The following is a 16,653-nucleotide window of genomic DNA, read 5'->3' on the forward strand; positions in this document are numbered from 1 at the left end:
GTGTTTCCGAACTTTACTCCTGAAAGTACTGGCTCTAATTTTTAGACTATGTCCTCTAGTCCTAGACTCCCCAACTAGCAGAAGTAGTTTCTTCCTATCTACCCTATCAGTTCCCCTTAATAGCTTGAAAACTTCAATCAAATCACCCCTTAATCTTCTAAATTCCAGGGAATACAACCCTAGTTTGTGTAATCTCTCCACGTAATTTAACCCTTGGAGTCCAAGTATCATTCTAGTAAATCTATGCTGCACTCTCTCCAACATCAATAGATCCTTCCTAAGATGCGGTGCCCAGAATGAACACAACACTCCAAGTATGGTCTAACCAGGGCTTTGTATAGCTGTAACATAACTTCTACCCCCTTGTATTCTAGTCCTCTAGATATAAAGGCCATTAGCCTTTTTGATCATTTTCTGTACCTGTCCATGACATTTTAATGAGAACAGATTAAGTGAGTGGGCAAAGTGATGGTAGCATTGTGGTTATGTTATTGGACTAGTAATCGAGAGGCCTGGACTTAATAATCCGGAGACACGAGTTCAAATCTCACCACGGCAGGTGGGGAATTTACATTCAGTTAATTAAATAAAATCTGGAATAAAAAGCTGGTATTAGTAATGGTGACCATGAAACTACCAGATTGTAGTAAAAATCCATCTGGTTCACTAATGTTCTTTAGAGAAGTAAATCTGTTGTCCTTACCCGGTCTGGCCTGTGTGTGACTCCAGACCCACAGCAATATGGTTGATTCTTAACTACCCTCTGAGGTGGCCTAGCAAGCCACTCAGTTACAGACTGCAGCGGTTCAAGAGGCAATTCACCACCATCTTCTCAAGGGCAATTAGGGATGAGCGATGCCCACATCCCACAAATGAATAAAAAAAACTATGATTGATGGAGTTTAATGTGGGCAAGTGTGAGGTCATCCACTTTCGACCTAAGAAAGATAAATTGTAGTATTTTCTAAATGGTGAGAAACTAGGAACTTTAGAAGAGCAGAGAGATTTGGGAGTCCAAGTACAAAAATCATTTAAAAAGGTAATAAACAAGTAAAAAAATCAAAAAGACTAATGGAATGTTGGCCTTTGTCTCAAGGGGGCTGGATTACAAAGGGGAGGAAGTTATGCTTCAGTTGTAGAGAGCCTTGGTCAAACCCCATCTGGAGTGCTGGTGTCAGTTTTAGGCACCGCACCTTAGGATGGATATATTGGCCTTGGAGGGGGGTGCAGTGCAGATTCACCAAAATACCAGGGCTTAGAGGGTTAAATTATCAGGGCAGGTTGCATAAACTTGGCTTGTATTCCCTTGCATATAGAAGAATGAGGGGTGATCTGTTCAAGATGTATAAAATGTTAAAATGATAGGATAGATACAGAGAAACTACATAGAGTTATATAGAGTCTAAAACACAGAAATAGGCCATTCAGCCCAAATAGTCTATGTCGGCATTTATGCTCCACACGAGCTTCCTCTCACCCCTCTTCATCTATCTATATCAGCATATCCTTCATCATTTAACATTTCATACAGAATAGTACATATTTAGCCCCACGTCTGAAACCCTCATGCGCTTATCTAGCTTCCCCTTAAATGTATCTATGCTATTTGCCACAACTACTCCTTGTGATAGCGAGTTCCACATTCTTGGGTAAAGAAGTTTCTCCTGAATTCCCTATTGGATTTCATAGAATCATAGAATTTATTGGTGACTATCTTATATTTATGGCCCCTAGTTTTAGTCTCCCCCACAAATGAAAACATCTTCTCTACGTCTACCCTATCAATCGCTTTGATAATCTTACAGACCTCCATCAGGTCACCCTCAGCCTTCTCTTTTCTAGAGAAAAGCGCCCGAGCCCGTTCAGCCTTTCCTGATAAGTAGATCCTCTCAGTTCTGGTATCATCCTTGTAAGAAAATAGATATGTTTTTACATTATTCTAGTATAGAACAAAGACAGAACAGTAACGTAGGTAGAGAAACTATTGCCTCGGGTGGGGGAATCAAGAACGAGGGGACATAATCTTAATTCAGAGACAGGCCATTTAGGAGGGAAATCTGGAAGCTCTTTTTCACACAAAGGGTAGTAGAAATCTGGAAATCTCCAAAAGGCTGTGGATGCTGGCACAATTGGAGCTTTCAAGACTGAGATCAATAGATTTTTGTTACATAAGGAGATCAAGGGATATGGAACGAAGGCGGGTAATGGAGTTGAGGTACAAATCAGTCATGATCTAACTGAATGGTAGAGCAGGCTTGAGGGGCTGAATGGCCCTCAAGCCTGTTGCTATGTTCCTAATTATGGCATATAATGCATCGGAGATCATGTGAGATACTCACCCTGTTCTCCTGTCTCCCTCAAAAGACATTATATACCACATCGAATGTGAGGCTAAAACTAATCTATTTACTTAAAGAGAATACTACATAGAAGCAGTGAAAAACAGCAAGATACAGAGTACATTACTTAGAAAACAAAGATCGAATCAGTTCACAGGGTTAGAAATGCTTTCTTTGAAAATAGCTCTACAGAGTTTGATAACTAGCAGAGGTTTTGCATTAACATCGTTTGTAAACCGTCATAATGCAATGTTGTATCTAGATGAAGCAAATTTCCAATGCACAGACTTCTGACCTCCACACAGAACTATATCTGACAAATCAGACCTTTCTTCATGCCATGGGAAGCCTTTATAGTTACAGGCATGCCTTGCAAATCCACAAGCAGTCTGAGAGCACAACAGAACTCACAACTTGTGGGGAAAAGAGTTAGCCAGGATATCACTGCAAGCTTGGAAAAAAATTCTCTTTATTGGTTCAGCCTGGTTGAATGTCTTTTCCACTCTCTGTTAATATGCTAACATTTCAAACAGGCACCAAGACATCAAGCAACTTTTGACTGACTTAACTTTTGAGCAGAGCTGTTAATGTAAAGGAAGAAAATCCATCCAGGACAGACATCTGATGGCCACAGACATTTCTGCAACCAGTTGCATATATTGCTCACATCTGCCATAGAAACGATGGGTTCTGTCCAGAGATACAGCTGAATGATTCATTCTTGAATCATATTTACTTTGTCATTCAAGTCATGTAATGTCATATGGACGTAATACAAATATCTAATTGAAGAACCTACCTGTGAGAGGGGTTCGGCTCAGAACAAGGACATTTGGAAGAGACATCATAATTAGCTGCTGTAGTGTCTCCTGTGGGTTTTAAAAAAAGTTTTAATCCATATAATATACACAATAAGTAAACTGAAACAATAAAAAATAAACTGGTTTTAGGAGTCCCTTGTATCATGTTTTTCCAAAGTAAGTTGCCAAAAAGATGTTAATACTCCAACTAGCAATTAAAGAAATCCTAATGGGAGGGAGGCTGTGCCAAAATATTCAACATGGGTGGAGAACTCACATTGACTAAATTGGATAGAACCTATTTACTTTTTTTTAAATGTAGACATTTTACGCAAACCCTCATGAACTGCAGTACAAAATACCATAGACTAACCGGGCTTGCCATTTTCCTACCTACAGAAATCATACTCGCAAATGATTTTTAAAAACAATTTCCATACGTACTAGTCTGTTTGGGAACATTAGACTCCAAGTGAAAACATATGTTCCACTACTAAGCTGCACAGGATATTGGGTTCCGATGAATGGCACTATTAAATGATCTGCAAATGGCGACCACCATGAGCTGTAGGTTTTGCATGAATGAATGCTAATTGTAGCATAATATTAAAGACTTGATTTTCCTACCGATAAGAAAAGTGACAAATTGCACTAACGTATAACATTTTGAGTCGAATTTTTTTCCTGCCAACTTCAAAGGAACTCCATGGTGAGTTCTAAAAGAGGATTCCCGGAGAAAACAAGAAATTCTACAACCTATGGATCATGTATCATCTCAAGAATCTTAACTGCAATATTAATTCAGAAATGTTGCCGGTGGTATAAGGATAGAGAACAAAGAGATCCCTGTATAAATAGCTGGCCAGTCAGAAAAAGAAAAATAAGGAGCAAGACAGAAAGGATCGTGTTAACTGGCTGTTCAGACTTAAGAGTAACATGGACTGAATCCATGGAGAAGTGCCAGCTAAAATATAGAACATTGAAGGAACATTAAGGCATAAATATTATACTTAACCTCAGAACATAATATACCGTAATAGTTTAATTACTTTTGGATGAGACGTTGAACTAAGGCCCCATTTATCCTCTCAGGTGGATGCAAAAGATCTCACGGCACCATTGGGAAGAGAAAGGGAGTTTCTGGCCAACATTTATCCCTCAACCAACATCTCTAAGAAGAGATTATCCAGTCATTCATCTCATTACTATTTATGGCACCTTGCTGTACATGAATTGGCTACTGCATTTCCCTACATTACAACAGTGACTACACTTCAAAAGTACTTAATTGGCTGTGAAGCACTTTGGGATGTTCTGAGGTCGTGAAAGGCACCATATGAATGCAAGTTCTTTGTGTACTTTACTTCCAAATTTAGTGTCCTCATTTGTGCAGAAAGGAAACTGAATATATAAAATATCTGGGTGCACTGGGGCACAACAATAATTTTGGGATGAAACTTGGATTTTTTTTTTAAATTGAGCACTTATCTTTTTTTCATGGTCACAATATAATGTATTTATAGTGCATATCGTATGTCATCATTGTGGATTTCCATAACCACTTTGGGATGTCCCACGATTGCGAAAGGTACTATATAAATGCAAATTCTCTTTCATATTTTTGTAATGCATGATAGGCAACATACCAGTGTCAGTTCAGCATTTTGAGTCAGGTGCGAGACCAGTTTGAATTAGTCTTACACTGCTGCAACTGGTGCAAAGCCAATTTTTCAAAAACTTAATTTTTGCACTCAAGCCAATAATGGTGAACTAAACAGAAGGCGACCAATAAAACCAGTCCCTGAAGAAATGCTGTTTGAGATACCTGAAGTCTTCAGAAAGAACGGTTATAAAATGAAGGCAGATGTTTGCTTCATATGATAAAAAAAAGTACTACATCAATAAAAATTTGTGCATTTCACAATCAAGCATTATTTTGTTTGACCACAAGAATGTATGAGAAGATCTTACTTTAATGTTTGTTCACTGTTGGGGAATGAAAGTGTTGGATAACAATATCAGCATTAAGTGCTACCAGGTCAGGTATAACGTACTCAATTCAGAGAATTAAATTCCTTCTGTGCTGCAACAGTGTGCTTAACCCCAACCTCAGGAGAGCAACCATTATTGCAACAAAGTGTGAAATTGTATGGAACCTGGGTCCAACTTATATCATATGCTGTAGAGAATTTCTTACATGCATAGAATAAGAAATTTATTCCACCTACAAGATATCTTACTTTATTGAGAGTCACTGCAGTTTTAAAAAAAAATGAATTGTGTATTATGTTCCCAGTATCTGTAACCAACAGCTGTAACCTCTTGTATAATAATGGCTGTGGAGCCATCTGAATATCATAAACATGCTTAAAAAATTATACATTTACCTACTTGATAAAATGAAAGCTCACTGCCAATATGCATCAAACAACCAAACATACCACCATTATAAAACCATGAAATTAAAATCCAATTGGAACAAACTTCCCAAAACAGTCTAATAACACACACGCACAGTGGCGCACGCACTCCCTCAGTATCTCTGACAGCCATCTTTGGGTCGCATGACACAAGACAGAGCTTTTTCCAACAAAGGCAAGGTGACATGAACCACAGTTGAAAGGCGCCATCCTTCAACACCGGTACCACACCCACTTTGTACAGTGCAGAAGGACATTTACATGTCCATGAATCTGTACAGTTTGGTAACATCCATGTGCACAGTGACATGATTACTGAATATCATACAATTTAGTTACTTTTTTTTACTTGATGTGCTCACCACGAGTAACCTTCCCTCTGATTAATAGGTTTCGATTTGAAAAATCCATCAGCTGAAAGCAATCAGGTTGATCCCTCCAACCTAGCCATTTTCCAACATGACCTTCATTGGTTAATACTACGCTATGCATATGTCTCAAACACTTAAGTCATTTATTGGCTGTTATGAATTTAGTATGGCATGATATCTTGTTCACACTTAAACATTAATTATTCGTTAGCAAACATTAGTTAACAGATACAAGTTGCTATTTAAGATACATGTGTGCAAATAGCTGGCTGTTATCTTTTATGCATGGAAGAAATAATTTATTGCACCTACAATTACCTTACCTTTCTTTGAGAGTCACTGGCACTGTTTAAAAAAAAATTATGTATATGTTTTTGGTACCTGTAACTTAACCTCTTGGCTAATAATGGCTGTGCAACGGCTGAATACTAATACTACAAACATGCTCTGGCAGCACAGCTAGCACTAAATAAACTATAATAAAATTATAAGTACCTTCTTGATCAAATGAAAACACACTGCCAATATGCATTAAACAACCTAACACGTCATTATAAAACCACCATCAAAATAAAATTCAATTAAAATAAACCTCCCAAAGTAGCCTAATGACAGACAGACACACTCGGTAACTCTGAGCTGTTCGCCAATTTATATTAGACGCACCTTGCTGACTGCTGCTAAACAACTTGGGATATTACCATGCAACCTTGCTATGCAAAGGGAGGGGGGTAGGGGTGGAATCAGACTCCAAAACTTGAGTTTTTAGACAGGATCCTTAGGATGCACCAGGTTGGAAAAGAAAGAACATTCACCCTCCTAATTGCTATCTGATGAGCCCCTGGTAGAAGTAAATATCTTGGTGTTGGGAAAGGTCAGGCGCAACTGTGATGGCCTCTCATGACTGAATAATCCATTGACATTCAATTCCAATCTTCAACATGCAAGGTTGTCAGTTGGAAAAGATACTGGGAGGGCCACCAGCTGATGGAAATATACCTTCAAAACAGTAAAGGTAAGAGGGGAACAGCAGAAAACAAAAGAACGGTCCTAGTTTTTGATGTATGTCTACCCTATTGGGTAGAGTTGGGCCAGCTCTCCATGAGAAAAAAAATAGGTCTGAATTGGCCATGTGGTTGATAGTGAGGAGGAAAGCTGCAAGAAGGTATCAATGGACTGGTCAGGTGGGCTGAAAAGTGGCAAATGGAATTCAATCCGGAGAATTGTGAGGTCATACATTTGGGGAGGACAAACAAGGCAAGGGAATACACAATAAATGGGAGGATACTGAGAGGTGCACAGGAACAGAGGGACCTTGGAGTGCATGTCCAAAGATCCCTGACAGTAGTAGGAAAGGTAGATAAGGTGGTTAAAAAGGCATACAGGATACTTTCCTTTATTAGCCGAGGCATAGAATATACGAGCAGGGATGTTATGCTAAAACTGTATAAAACACTAATTAGGCCACAGCTTGAGTACTGCATACAGTTCTGGTCACCACATTACAGGAAAGATATGATTGCACTAGAAAGGGTACAGAGGAGATTTACGAGGATGTAGCCAGGACTGGAGAATTTTAGCTATGAGGAAAGATTGGAGGAGGTTGAGGGGTGAGTTAATTCAAGTGTACAAGATTATGAGGGGCCTAGATCGAGTCGATAGGGAGGACCTATTTCCCATAGCAGAGGGGTCAGTGACCAGGGGGGAGAGATTTAAAGTAATTGGTAAAAGGATTAGAGGGGAGCTGAGGAGAGTTTTTTCTGATCCAGAGGGTGGCAGGGGTCTGCACCTCTCTGCCTGAAAGGGTATTAGAGGCAGTAACCCTCAGCTCATTTAAAAAGTACTTGGATGTGCACGTGAAGTGCAATAACCTACAGGGCTACGGAACAAGTGCTGGAAAGTGGGATTAAGCTGGATAGCTCTTTTTCGGACACGATGGGCCAAATAGCCTCCTTCTGTGCCTTAACTTTCTATGAATGCCATATTTTTCTGAACCAGCTTGGGACAAGAATTACAACCATTGCCCTTTCCCTCCTCAAACTTATAAAATGGAATATTTTCTATCCAGTGTTAGAATTAAGCAGTCTTAGATATAGTATGATGCCATCATCCTCAATGATGGCAGAGTCCAGTTCGTGAGTGCAAAAGATAAGGCTGAAGCGTTTGCAACCATCTTCAGCCAGAAGTGCCACATGGATGATCCATCTCGGCCTCCCCCCAATATCCCCACCATCACAGAAGCCAGTCTCCAGCCAATTCAATTCACTCCACGTAATATCAAGAAACGGCTGAGTGCATTGGATACAGCAAAGGTTATGAGCCCCAACAACAACCCGGCTGTAGTGCTGAAGACTTGTGCTCCAGAACTAGCCGCACCTCTAGCCAAGCTGTCCCAATACAGTTACAACACTGGCATCTACCCGACAAAGTGGAAAATTGCCCAAGTATGTCCTGTCCACAAAAAGCAGGACAAATCCAATCCGGCCAATTACCATCTCATCAGTCTACTCTCAATCATCAGCAAAGTGATGGAAGGTGATGTCGACAGTGTTTTCAAGCTGCACTTACTCACCAATAACCTGTTCACCGATGCTTAGTTTGGGTTACGCCAGGACCACTCGGCTCCAGACCTCATCACAGCCTTGGTCCAAACATGGACAAAAGAGCTGAATTCCAGAGGTGAGGGGAAAGTGACTGCCCTTGACATCAAGGCAGCATTTGATCAAGTGTGGCACCAAGGAGCCCCAGTAAAATTGAAGTCAATGGGAATCAGGGGGAAAACTCTCCAGTGGCTGGAGTCATACCTAGCACAACGGAAGATGGTAGTGGTTGTTGGAGGCCAATCATCCCAGCCCCAGGACACTGCTGCAGGAGTTTCTCATGGCAGTGTCCTACGCCCAACCATCTTCAGCTGCTTCATCAATGATCTTCCCTCCATCATAAGGTCAGAAATGGGGATGTTCACTGATGATTGCAGTGTTCAATTCCATTCGCAACCCCTCAGATAATTAAGCAGTCCGTGCCCGCATGCGGCAAGACCTGGACAACATGCAGGCTTGGGCTGATAAGTGGCAAGTAACATTCGCGCCAGACAAGTGCCAGGCAATGACCATCTCCAACAAGAGAGAGTCTAACCACCTCCCCTCGGACATTCAATGGCATTACCATCGCCGAATCTGCCACCATCAACATCCTGGGGGTCACTGTTGACCAGAAACTCAACTGGACCAGCCACATAAATACTGTGGCTACAAGAGCAGGTCAGAGGCTAGGTATTCTGCAGTGAGTGACTCACCCTTTTAAAAAATATTCGTTCATGGGATGTGGGCATCGCTGGCGAGGCCGGCATTTACTGCACATCCCTAATTGCCCTCGAGAAGGTGGTGGTGAGCCGTCTTCTTGAACCGCTGCAGTCCATGTGGTGACGGTTCTCCCACAGTGATGTTAGGAAGGGAGTTCCAGGATTTTGACCCAGCGACAATGAAGGAACGACGATATATTTCCAAGTCGGGATGGTATGTGACTTGGAGGGGAACGTGCAGGTGGTGTTGTTCCCATGTGCCTGCTGCTCTTGTCCTTCTAGGTGGTAGAGGTCGCGGGTTTGGGAGGTGCTGTCGAAGAAGCCTTGGCGAGTTGCTGCAGTGCATCCTGTGGATGGTACACACTGCAGCCACGGTGCGCCGGTGGTGAAGGGAGTGAATGTTTAGGGTGGTGGATGGGGTGCCAATCAAGCGGGCTGCTTTGTCCTGGATGGTGTCAAGCTTCTTGAGTGTTGTTGGAGCTGCACTCATCCAAGCAAGTGGAGAGTATTCCATCACACTCCTGACTTGTGCCTTGTAGATGGTGGAAAGGCTTTGGGGAGTCAGGAGGTGAGTCACTCGCCGCAGAATACCCAGCCTCTGACCTGCTCTCGTAGCCACAGTATTTATATGGCTGGTCCAGTTAAGTTTCTGGTCAATGGTGACCCCCAGGATGTTGATGGTGGGGGATTCAGTGATGGTAATGCCGTTGAATGTCAAGGGGAGGTGGTTAGACTCTCTCTTCTTGGAGATGGTCATTGCCTGGCACTTGTCTGGCGCGAATGTTACTTGCCACTTATCAGCCCAAGCCTGGATGTTGTCCAGGTCTTGCTGCATGCGGGCTCGAACTGCTTCATTATTTGAGGGGTTGCGAATGGAACGGAACACTGTGCAATCATCAGCGAACATCCCCATTTCTGACCTTATGATGGAGGGAAGGTCATTGATGAAGCAGTTGAAGATGGTTGGGCCTAGGACACTGCCCTGAGGAACTCCTGCAGCAATGTCCTGGGGCTGAGATGATTGGCCTCCAACAACCACTACCATCTTCCTTTGCACTAGGTATGACTCCAGCCACTGGAGAGTTTTCCCCTGATTCCCATTGACTTCAATTTTACTAGGGATTCTTGGTGCCACACTCGGTCAAATGCTGCCTTGATGTCAAGGGCAGTCACTCTCACCTCACCTCTGGAATTCAGCTCTTTTGTCCACGTTTGGACCAAGGCTGTAATGAGGTCTGGAGCCGAGTGGTCCTGGTGGAACCCAAACCGAGCATCGGTGAGCAGGTTATTGGTGAGTAAGTGCCGCTTGATAGCACTGTCGACGACACCTTCCATCACTTTGCTGATGATTGAGAGTAGACTGATGGCGCGGTAATTGGCCAGATTGGATTTGTCCTGCTTTTTGTGCACAGGACATACCTGGGCAATTTTCCACATTGTCGGGTAGATGCCAGTGTTGTAGCTGTACTGGAACAGCTTGGCTTGAGGCACAGCTAGTTCTGGAGCACAAGTCTTCAGCACTACCGCTGGGATGTTGTCAGGGCCTATAGCCTTTGCTGTATCCAGTGCACTCAGCCGTTTCTTGATATCATGTGGAGTGAATCAAATTGGCTGGAGACTGGCTTCTGTGATGGTGGGGATATCGGTAGGAGGCCGAGATGGATCATCCACTTGGCACTTCTGGCTGAAGATGGTTGCAAACGCTTCAGCCTTGTCTTTTGCACTCACGTGCTGGACTCCGCAAAGCCGTTCCATCATCTACAAGGCACAAGTCAGGAGTGTGATGGAATACTCTCCACTTGCCTGGATGTGTGCAGCTCCAACAACACTCAAGAAGCTAGACACCATCCAGGACAAAGCAGCCCACTTGATTGGCACCCCATCCACCAGCCTAAACGTTCACTCCCTTCACCACCGGCGCACTGTGGCTGCAGTATGTACCATCTGCAGGAGGCACTGCAGCAACTCGCCAAGGCTTCTTCGACAGCACCTCCCAAACCTGCGACCTCTACCACCTGGAAGGACAAGAGCAGCAGGCACATGGGAACACCACCTGCACGTTCCCCTCCAAGTCACACACCATCCTGACTTGGAAATATATCGCCGATCCTTTAGTCGCTGGGGCAAAATCCTGGAATTCCCTACCTAACAGCACTGTGGGAGTACCTTCACCACACAGACTGCAGCGGTTCAAGAAGGCGGCTCGTGACCACCTTCTCAAGGGCAATTAGGGATGGGCAATAAATGCCGGCCTTGCCAGCGAAGCCCACATCCCATGAACGAATAAAAAAAACTGGCCAGATGCAGATTGGTCCTCCTGAAGCAATTTGTTTTCCATTTGTTGAGCTTCATAAAATCTGACTGAGAATGCCAAGCAACAGATAGTTGTGTGCGGTGGGTCATGCTCACTAGGAACTGGATCTATTTCCCAAATTCATTTGATTCCGTAACATTACAGCCAGCAGAGTATGTCTTCATCCCATTGATCCTAGACTCAGAGGGAAAAGACCAGCGTGCTAACCCACTATGCCACTTCGCAATTTTAAAGGTTAAAATTTAAGTAAAGACACAATTCAGTAAGGTCTACGGCTGGAATGACTAGTAACATTAACCAGTTAACAATTAATCAGTGAAATAAAAAAATTCAGGGAAAACAACATATGTAAAAATGTGAGTAACTATTCAGAATAAATAAGTGTACTGAGCTTTTATGATTTAATTTTACTGTCGTTATGCAGGAAGCTAAATGCGTATAAATAATACATCACCCTCTCATTTACCAGGACGCTTTTGTTTTCCAGCAATTTTTCCTCAATAGAAAATTATATACCCATCATTATTCAACAAACCTCCTCCACCCCATAATCTCCACTGTCTGATGCCACTAATCTCACGAGTTTCTTCATGCTCTTTCCTCTTCAAGCAGTTTCAATCTGGTGAAAACACCATTGTTCATTTAACATCAGGTTGCCAGCATCATTTGACAAGCGAAATGGCTAAGCCTGTAATAGAGGTAGCTAAAATGCCACCTACTCAGGTCTTAAAACAGCTGCAGGAAAAAACAAGTATCACAAATAAGATTGAAGTATAGCGAAGCTGAAAAGTCAGATTTATTTTTCTTGTTTAACATGAAAGATGCTTAAGATTTTATATCAATCTTTCTCATTGCTTCACTTCCAATATCAGAGCTCCAAACTTCAGATTTTTGTTTTCGTACCAAAATAGTGCTGTATACTTGCGCAGCTTTAAAGTGAAAGTATGTAAGTCATTGGTTTGATCCCCAATCCCTTAGATGATTTCACCAGATTAGCCTAGGAACTTCTCAAAATGAATGGGATCATCTTGACGTAATAAATCTGGGATGTGTCAACTGAATTCGAAATCTACCCGTTGACATAAATTTCAGACCCGGGGTATTTACATACCACTGGTCAGCTGCCTGTCTGAAATGAGCGGAAAGCAGCAGCTTGCTGGCGGGCGAGAGTGTAAGTTCGGATAGCCTGGAGACAGCCCACCAGCACTAAGGGAAAGCTCTCCGGCACACAGTTAAGTCGCTTGGGGGGTGTTCGGTAGAGTCTCGCAGATCCAGAGGGACAGCAGAAGCTCAGACTATCCTTGTGGTAAAGGATAGACTCTGATGCCGTCAGAGCAGCCGCCACGCTCAGGACGGGATTGAAACGTCATCGGACACCGATTTTATGCAAGAGGCTCCTGCTTGTGGCCGGCACAGCATCATTCACCGCCAAAACCAGCGGCGTTAAGATCAAAAATCAGCAGGAATAGCATGGGAAATGGAGCCACTCCATTTTAATCACTTGCCAGCTCAGTTCACGCTGAGCAAGGAGCGTTAAAATTTCCCCCTATATTTTAGCCACTTTCTATTTTTTTCATGTGTCTAGCCAACAGTTGATGTTGCTGCAGATGATTTGGGGGGGGGGGTGGGGAGAATGGATAGCAACGCTGTGGGTCGGAGCAAAAAAACACAGTAAGGGAAGACTGAATAGGCCACAGTTAGAATACTGTGTGCAGTTCTGGGTGATCCATTATAGTAAAGATATTATAGCCAGAGTGTACGGGATAGGTTCACCAAGATGATGCCTGGAATGGGAACTATTTTTATGGGGAGACATTTGAGACTTGGGGGAAATTTTCAGGTCACTGATTCCATTGGACAGAAGGCAGGCGTTGTGAGCCCGCTGCATGGCCGATGGCATTGGTCCGAGGCTTGACCAATTTTCATGGTCGGGTCTCATTTCCATACTGTCAAGAAGTTGGTCACGCATTTCAAGCCGCTTGCTTATTGGACACACAAAAATCCAGCAACTCTACCATGGAGCCCAGGTAGAGGTGAGTGAAAGGGGAAGTGGGGGTCAGGGAGGTGATCTCTAGGGAGGGCTGCAGATGGACAGGCATCTCGAGGGTTGATTTTTGAGGGGCCAAGAACATTGATGCTACTGCGTGATCCTCCCAAAATCACAAACCTTCAGCAGTCTCTTTTAGGACCACTGGTTAGGCTGCTTGCTTGGTACAATTGTGATGGCACCATACAACCACATAGGGCCCTGATTTAAGTACTGATATAAAGCTCCAGCCTGTTTTGGGTGGGAGTACTGGCCTCCCATTTCAAGGCCCATTTAAAAATTGACTCGGGTGGGCTTTGGGCTGCCAATGGACACAAGTTTTTTGTTAAATTTTCCATCTGCCAACTGCCCTGATTTTTACTGTGAACATGGTGGTAGATAGACACAGATCAGCCCACTGTAGCTATTTCCACTGGAGCAGAGGGCTGAGGAGATTTAATAGAGTTTTTTTTTAAAGTTATGAAGGATTTTGATAGGGTGCATAGTGAAAGATTATTTCCTCTGGTTGGAAAGTCAGTGATGAGGAGTCATCAGTTTAAAATTGCCACTAAAACAGTTAGGAGATAGCGTGGTAGAAATGCTTTGCCACAGGAAATGGTTGAGGGAGAGACCATTTCACCTTTTAAGGAAAAACTGGAAAAATATTTGAAGCCGAGTAGAGAGCTACACGATGAGTGCAGATCAGTGGGATTAGTTTTGGACTGCGTTAGCAAACAGCTGGCACAGGTACAATGGACCAAATGGCCTTCAGTGAGCTGTAAACTTTATCTGACCAAAACAGCAGGCCAAGAGCATAGGTTTTCCACTCTTGGATAAGAAGTCCTCAATACATGTGGGAGATTGAACAGATGGGGAAATTATACATTCAACATGTATTGAGATGATACTCTGGTAATTAATTGGTTTTTAAATTCAGAACTTTATATTCAATTAAAAATCTTTCTAAATTCCCTTACCCTAGTACATTTGATATTTGCACTAGACAATAACCAGTTAAACTATCTGCCTATTAGTTTGCTCAGATGTGCAAAATAATTACTTTTCTATTTAGAACAGAACAATATACCTTTAAATAAAACATCTGAAATTCTCAAATTTTCCATGAAAAGTCCAATTATGTTCTATGTAGGTTATATACTGAAGAAAACATTTCCCAACCCCTGCCCCAAATTTCCTCCCTTCATTCGTGTTGCAATACAGTTCCATGGACAAAGGATAGAAATTGGGCCGTGTAGCGCCCTTGTTTCCAACGTGACGTGCGGCAGACGCTATCTTTGCATGCGCAAATACCGAACGCCAGCAGCATGTAAAGTAGGGAGAAAATGCCTATAGTGTGCAACGCTGATGTAAAGTGATGACACCATTTTGGAACTTCACGTTCAACTCAACGCAGTCTTAACCACGCACACCTGAACATGTCTTAGACAGCCTGGAAGACCCCCCACCATCAGCGCTATTTAAAGGGACCATGCAGGTGTTGCAGGTTAGTTGCTGGATTATTGCTTCTGGCTGCTGGTGGAATAGGAAGTGTTTTTTGAAGCTCCCTATACTTACTGAGAGTTGCTACAGTACATTTGAGAGTGGTTCGGAAAGTTACAACCATGGTTGAACAAGATTCCAGGCAACCAGTGGTAGTCTGTGAGGGCTCCCGCTGGGCATTGAACACGACTGGAAGCACGCAGAGAGGCCACGCACAGCAGGTCAAGCTGCGAGGAGAGGGAGGAGGAGGCAGCGGCGCAGGGCACTGAGCAGGAGGCCGTATCCAATGATGGCCTTCTGGGACCAATTCTCATATCTCAGCATGAGCGAGGAGCATTGCATCCAATGGCTGAGTTTCACCAAGGAGGCCATGACAGAGATCTGTCAATTGCTGCTGTCACAACTACAGCCTCAGAGCAGGGCAGGGACAACATTGCCTGTGGCTGTGAAGGTAACCGTGGCGCTGAACTTCTTCAGCTCAGGATCATTTCAGGCCTCTGCTGGTGACATATGCAACATCTCGCAGTCTGCAGTGCACTGCTGCATAAGGGAGGTCACAGACACACTGTACCAGATGAGATTCAGGTTCATTACCTTCCCTCTTGACAGACACGCAGAATGAGCGAGCATGGGGGTTCGCTCACATTACTGGCTTCCTCATGGTGCAGGGTGCCATTGACTGCATGCACATTGCCCTGCATGCCCCACATGTCAACACGGCTGTCTTAGTCACTGAAAGGGCTTCCGCTCCCTGAACGTGCAGCTGGTGTACGACCACACGCATCGAATTATGGAGGTCGATGCCCACTACCCTGGGAGCAGTCACAATGCCTTCCTTATGCGGCAGTCTAACGTGCCGGCCATCTTTCATCCGGCTCGGCAAATCAAAGGCTGGCAACTGGGCGACAAGGGCTATCCCCCTCACGCGGCGGCTCATGACTCCAGTCAGGAACCCACACACGTGCAGAGCAGGCCTACAGTGAGAGCTATGCTGCCAATGTCATGGAGCACACCATAAGCCTCCTGAAACAATGCTTCTGCTGCCTGGACCATTCTGGAGGAGCTCTGCAATACTCCATTGAGCTGGTGGGACAGTTCATGGTTGTATGCTGCATGCTGCACAACCTTGCCATCATGAGGGACCAGCCCTAGCCACCGATGATTGGAGAAGACCCTGAGCCAGAGGTGGAGGAGGAAAAGGAAGAGGCTGAGGAGAAGCCGGAGGAGGAAGTGGAGGAAGACGCAAGGGTACAACAGGGAACACACGCCTTGTCTGCAAGGGCTCTGCATGTTCGCCTGATCCGTGCCCGCTATCAATAATGTCAACTACATCCCCAAACTCACCAATAGTCCTACACTCCCCACCTGTCCACTCCCACATGACCATCAAATCGCCCTCCAACTAATTACACTTTGCTTTCCCCCCCAGCTCATCGCACAAATAAAAACAACCAAATGCAAATTCAAAGTCACGTTTATCAATTAATAAATAAAATTAAGGAAACAGAACAGGACTAGTCACCCTTGTGCATTCCCTTAGTGCCTGTTGCTCGTGTGCCTTTACTTTTCCTAGTACTCCTAC

General features: G+C 43.7%; 1 protein-coding gene across 6 annotated transcripts in view; it reads right to left on the minus strand.

The window, feature by feature from the left end:
- Positions 1-16,653, minus strand: part of LOC137324578 (girdin-like) — a 233,772-nt gene that overhangs the window by 168,993 nt on the left and 48,126 nt on the right. For all 6 annotated transcript variants that reach the window (XM_067989025.1, XM_067989023.1, XM_067989024.1 and 3 more), the window contains exon 4: positions 3,139-3,208. In XM_067989025.1, coding sequence (XP_067845126.1) covers positions 3,139-3,208 — 70 coding nt within the window. The remainder of the gene's footprint in view (positions 1-3,138; positions 3,209-16,653) is intronic.

The sequence above is a fragment of the Heptranchias perlo genome, chromosome 8, assembly GCF_035084215.1.
Source record: "Heptranchias perlo isolate sHepPer1 chromosome 8, sHepPer1.hap1, whole genome shotgun sequence".
Classification (NCBI taxonomy): Eukaryota; Metazoa; Chordata; class Chondrichthyes; order Hexanchiformes; family Hexanchidae; genus Heptranchias; species Heptranchias perlo.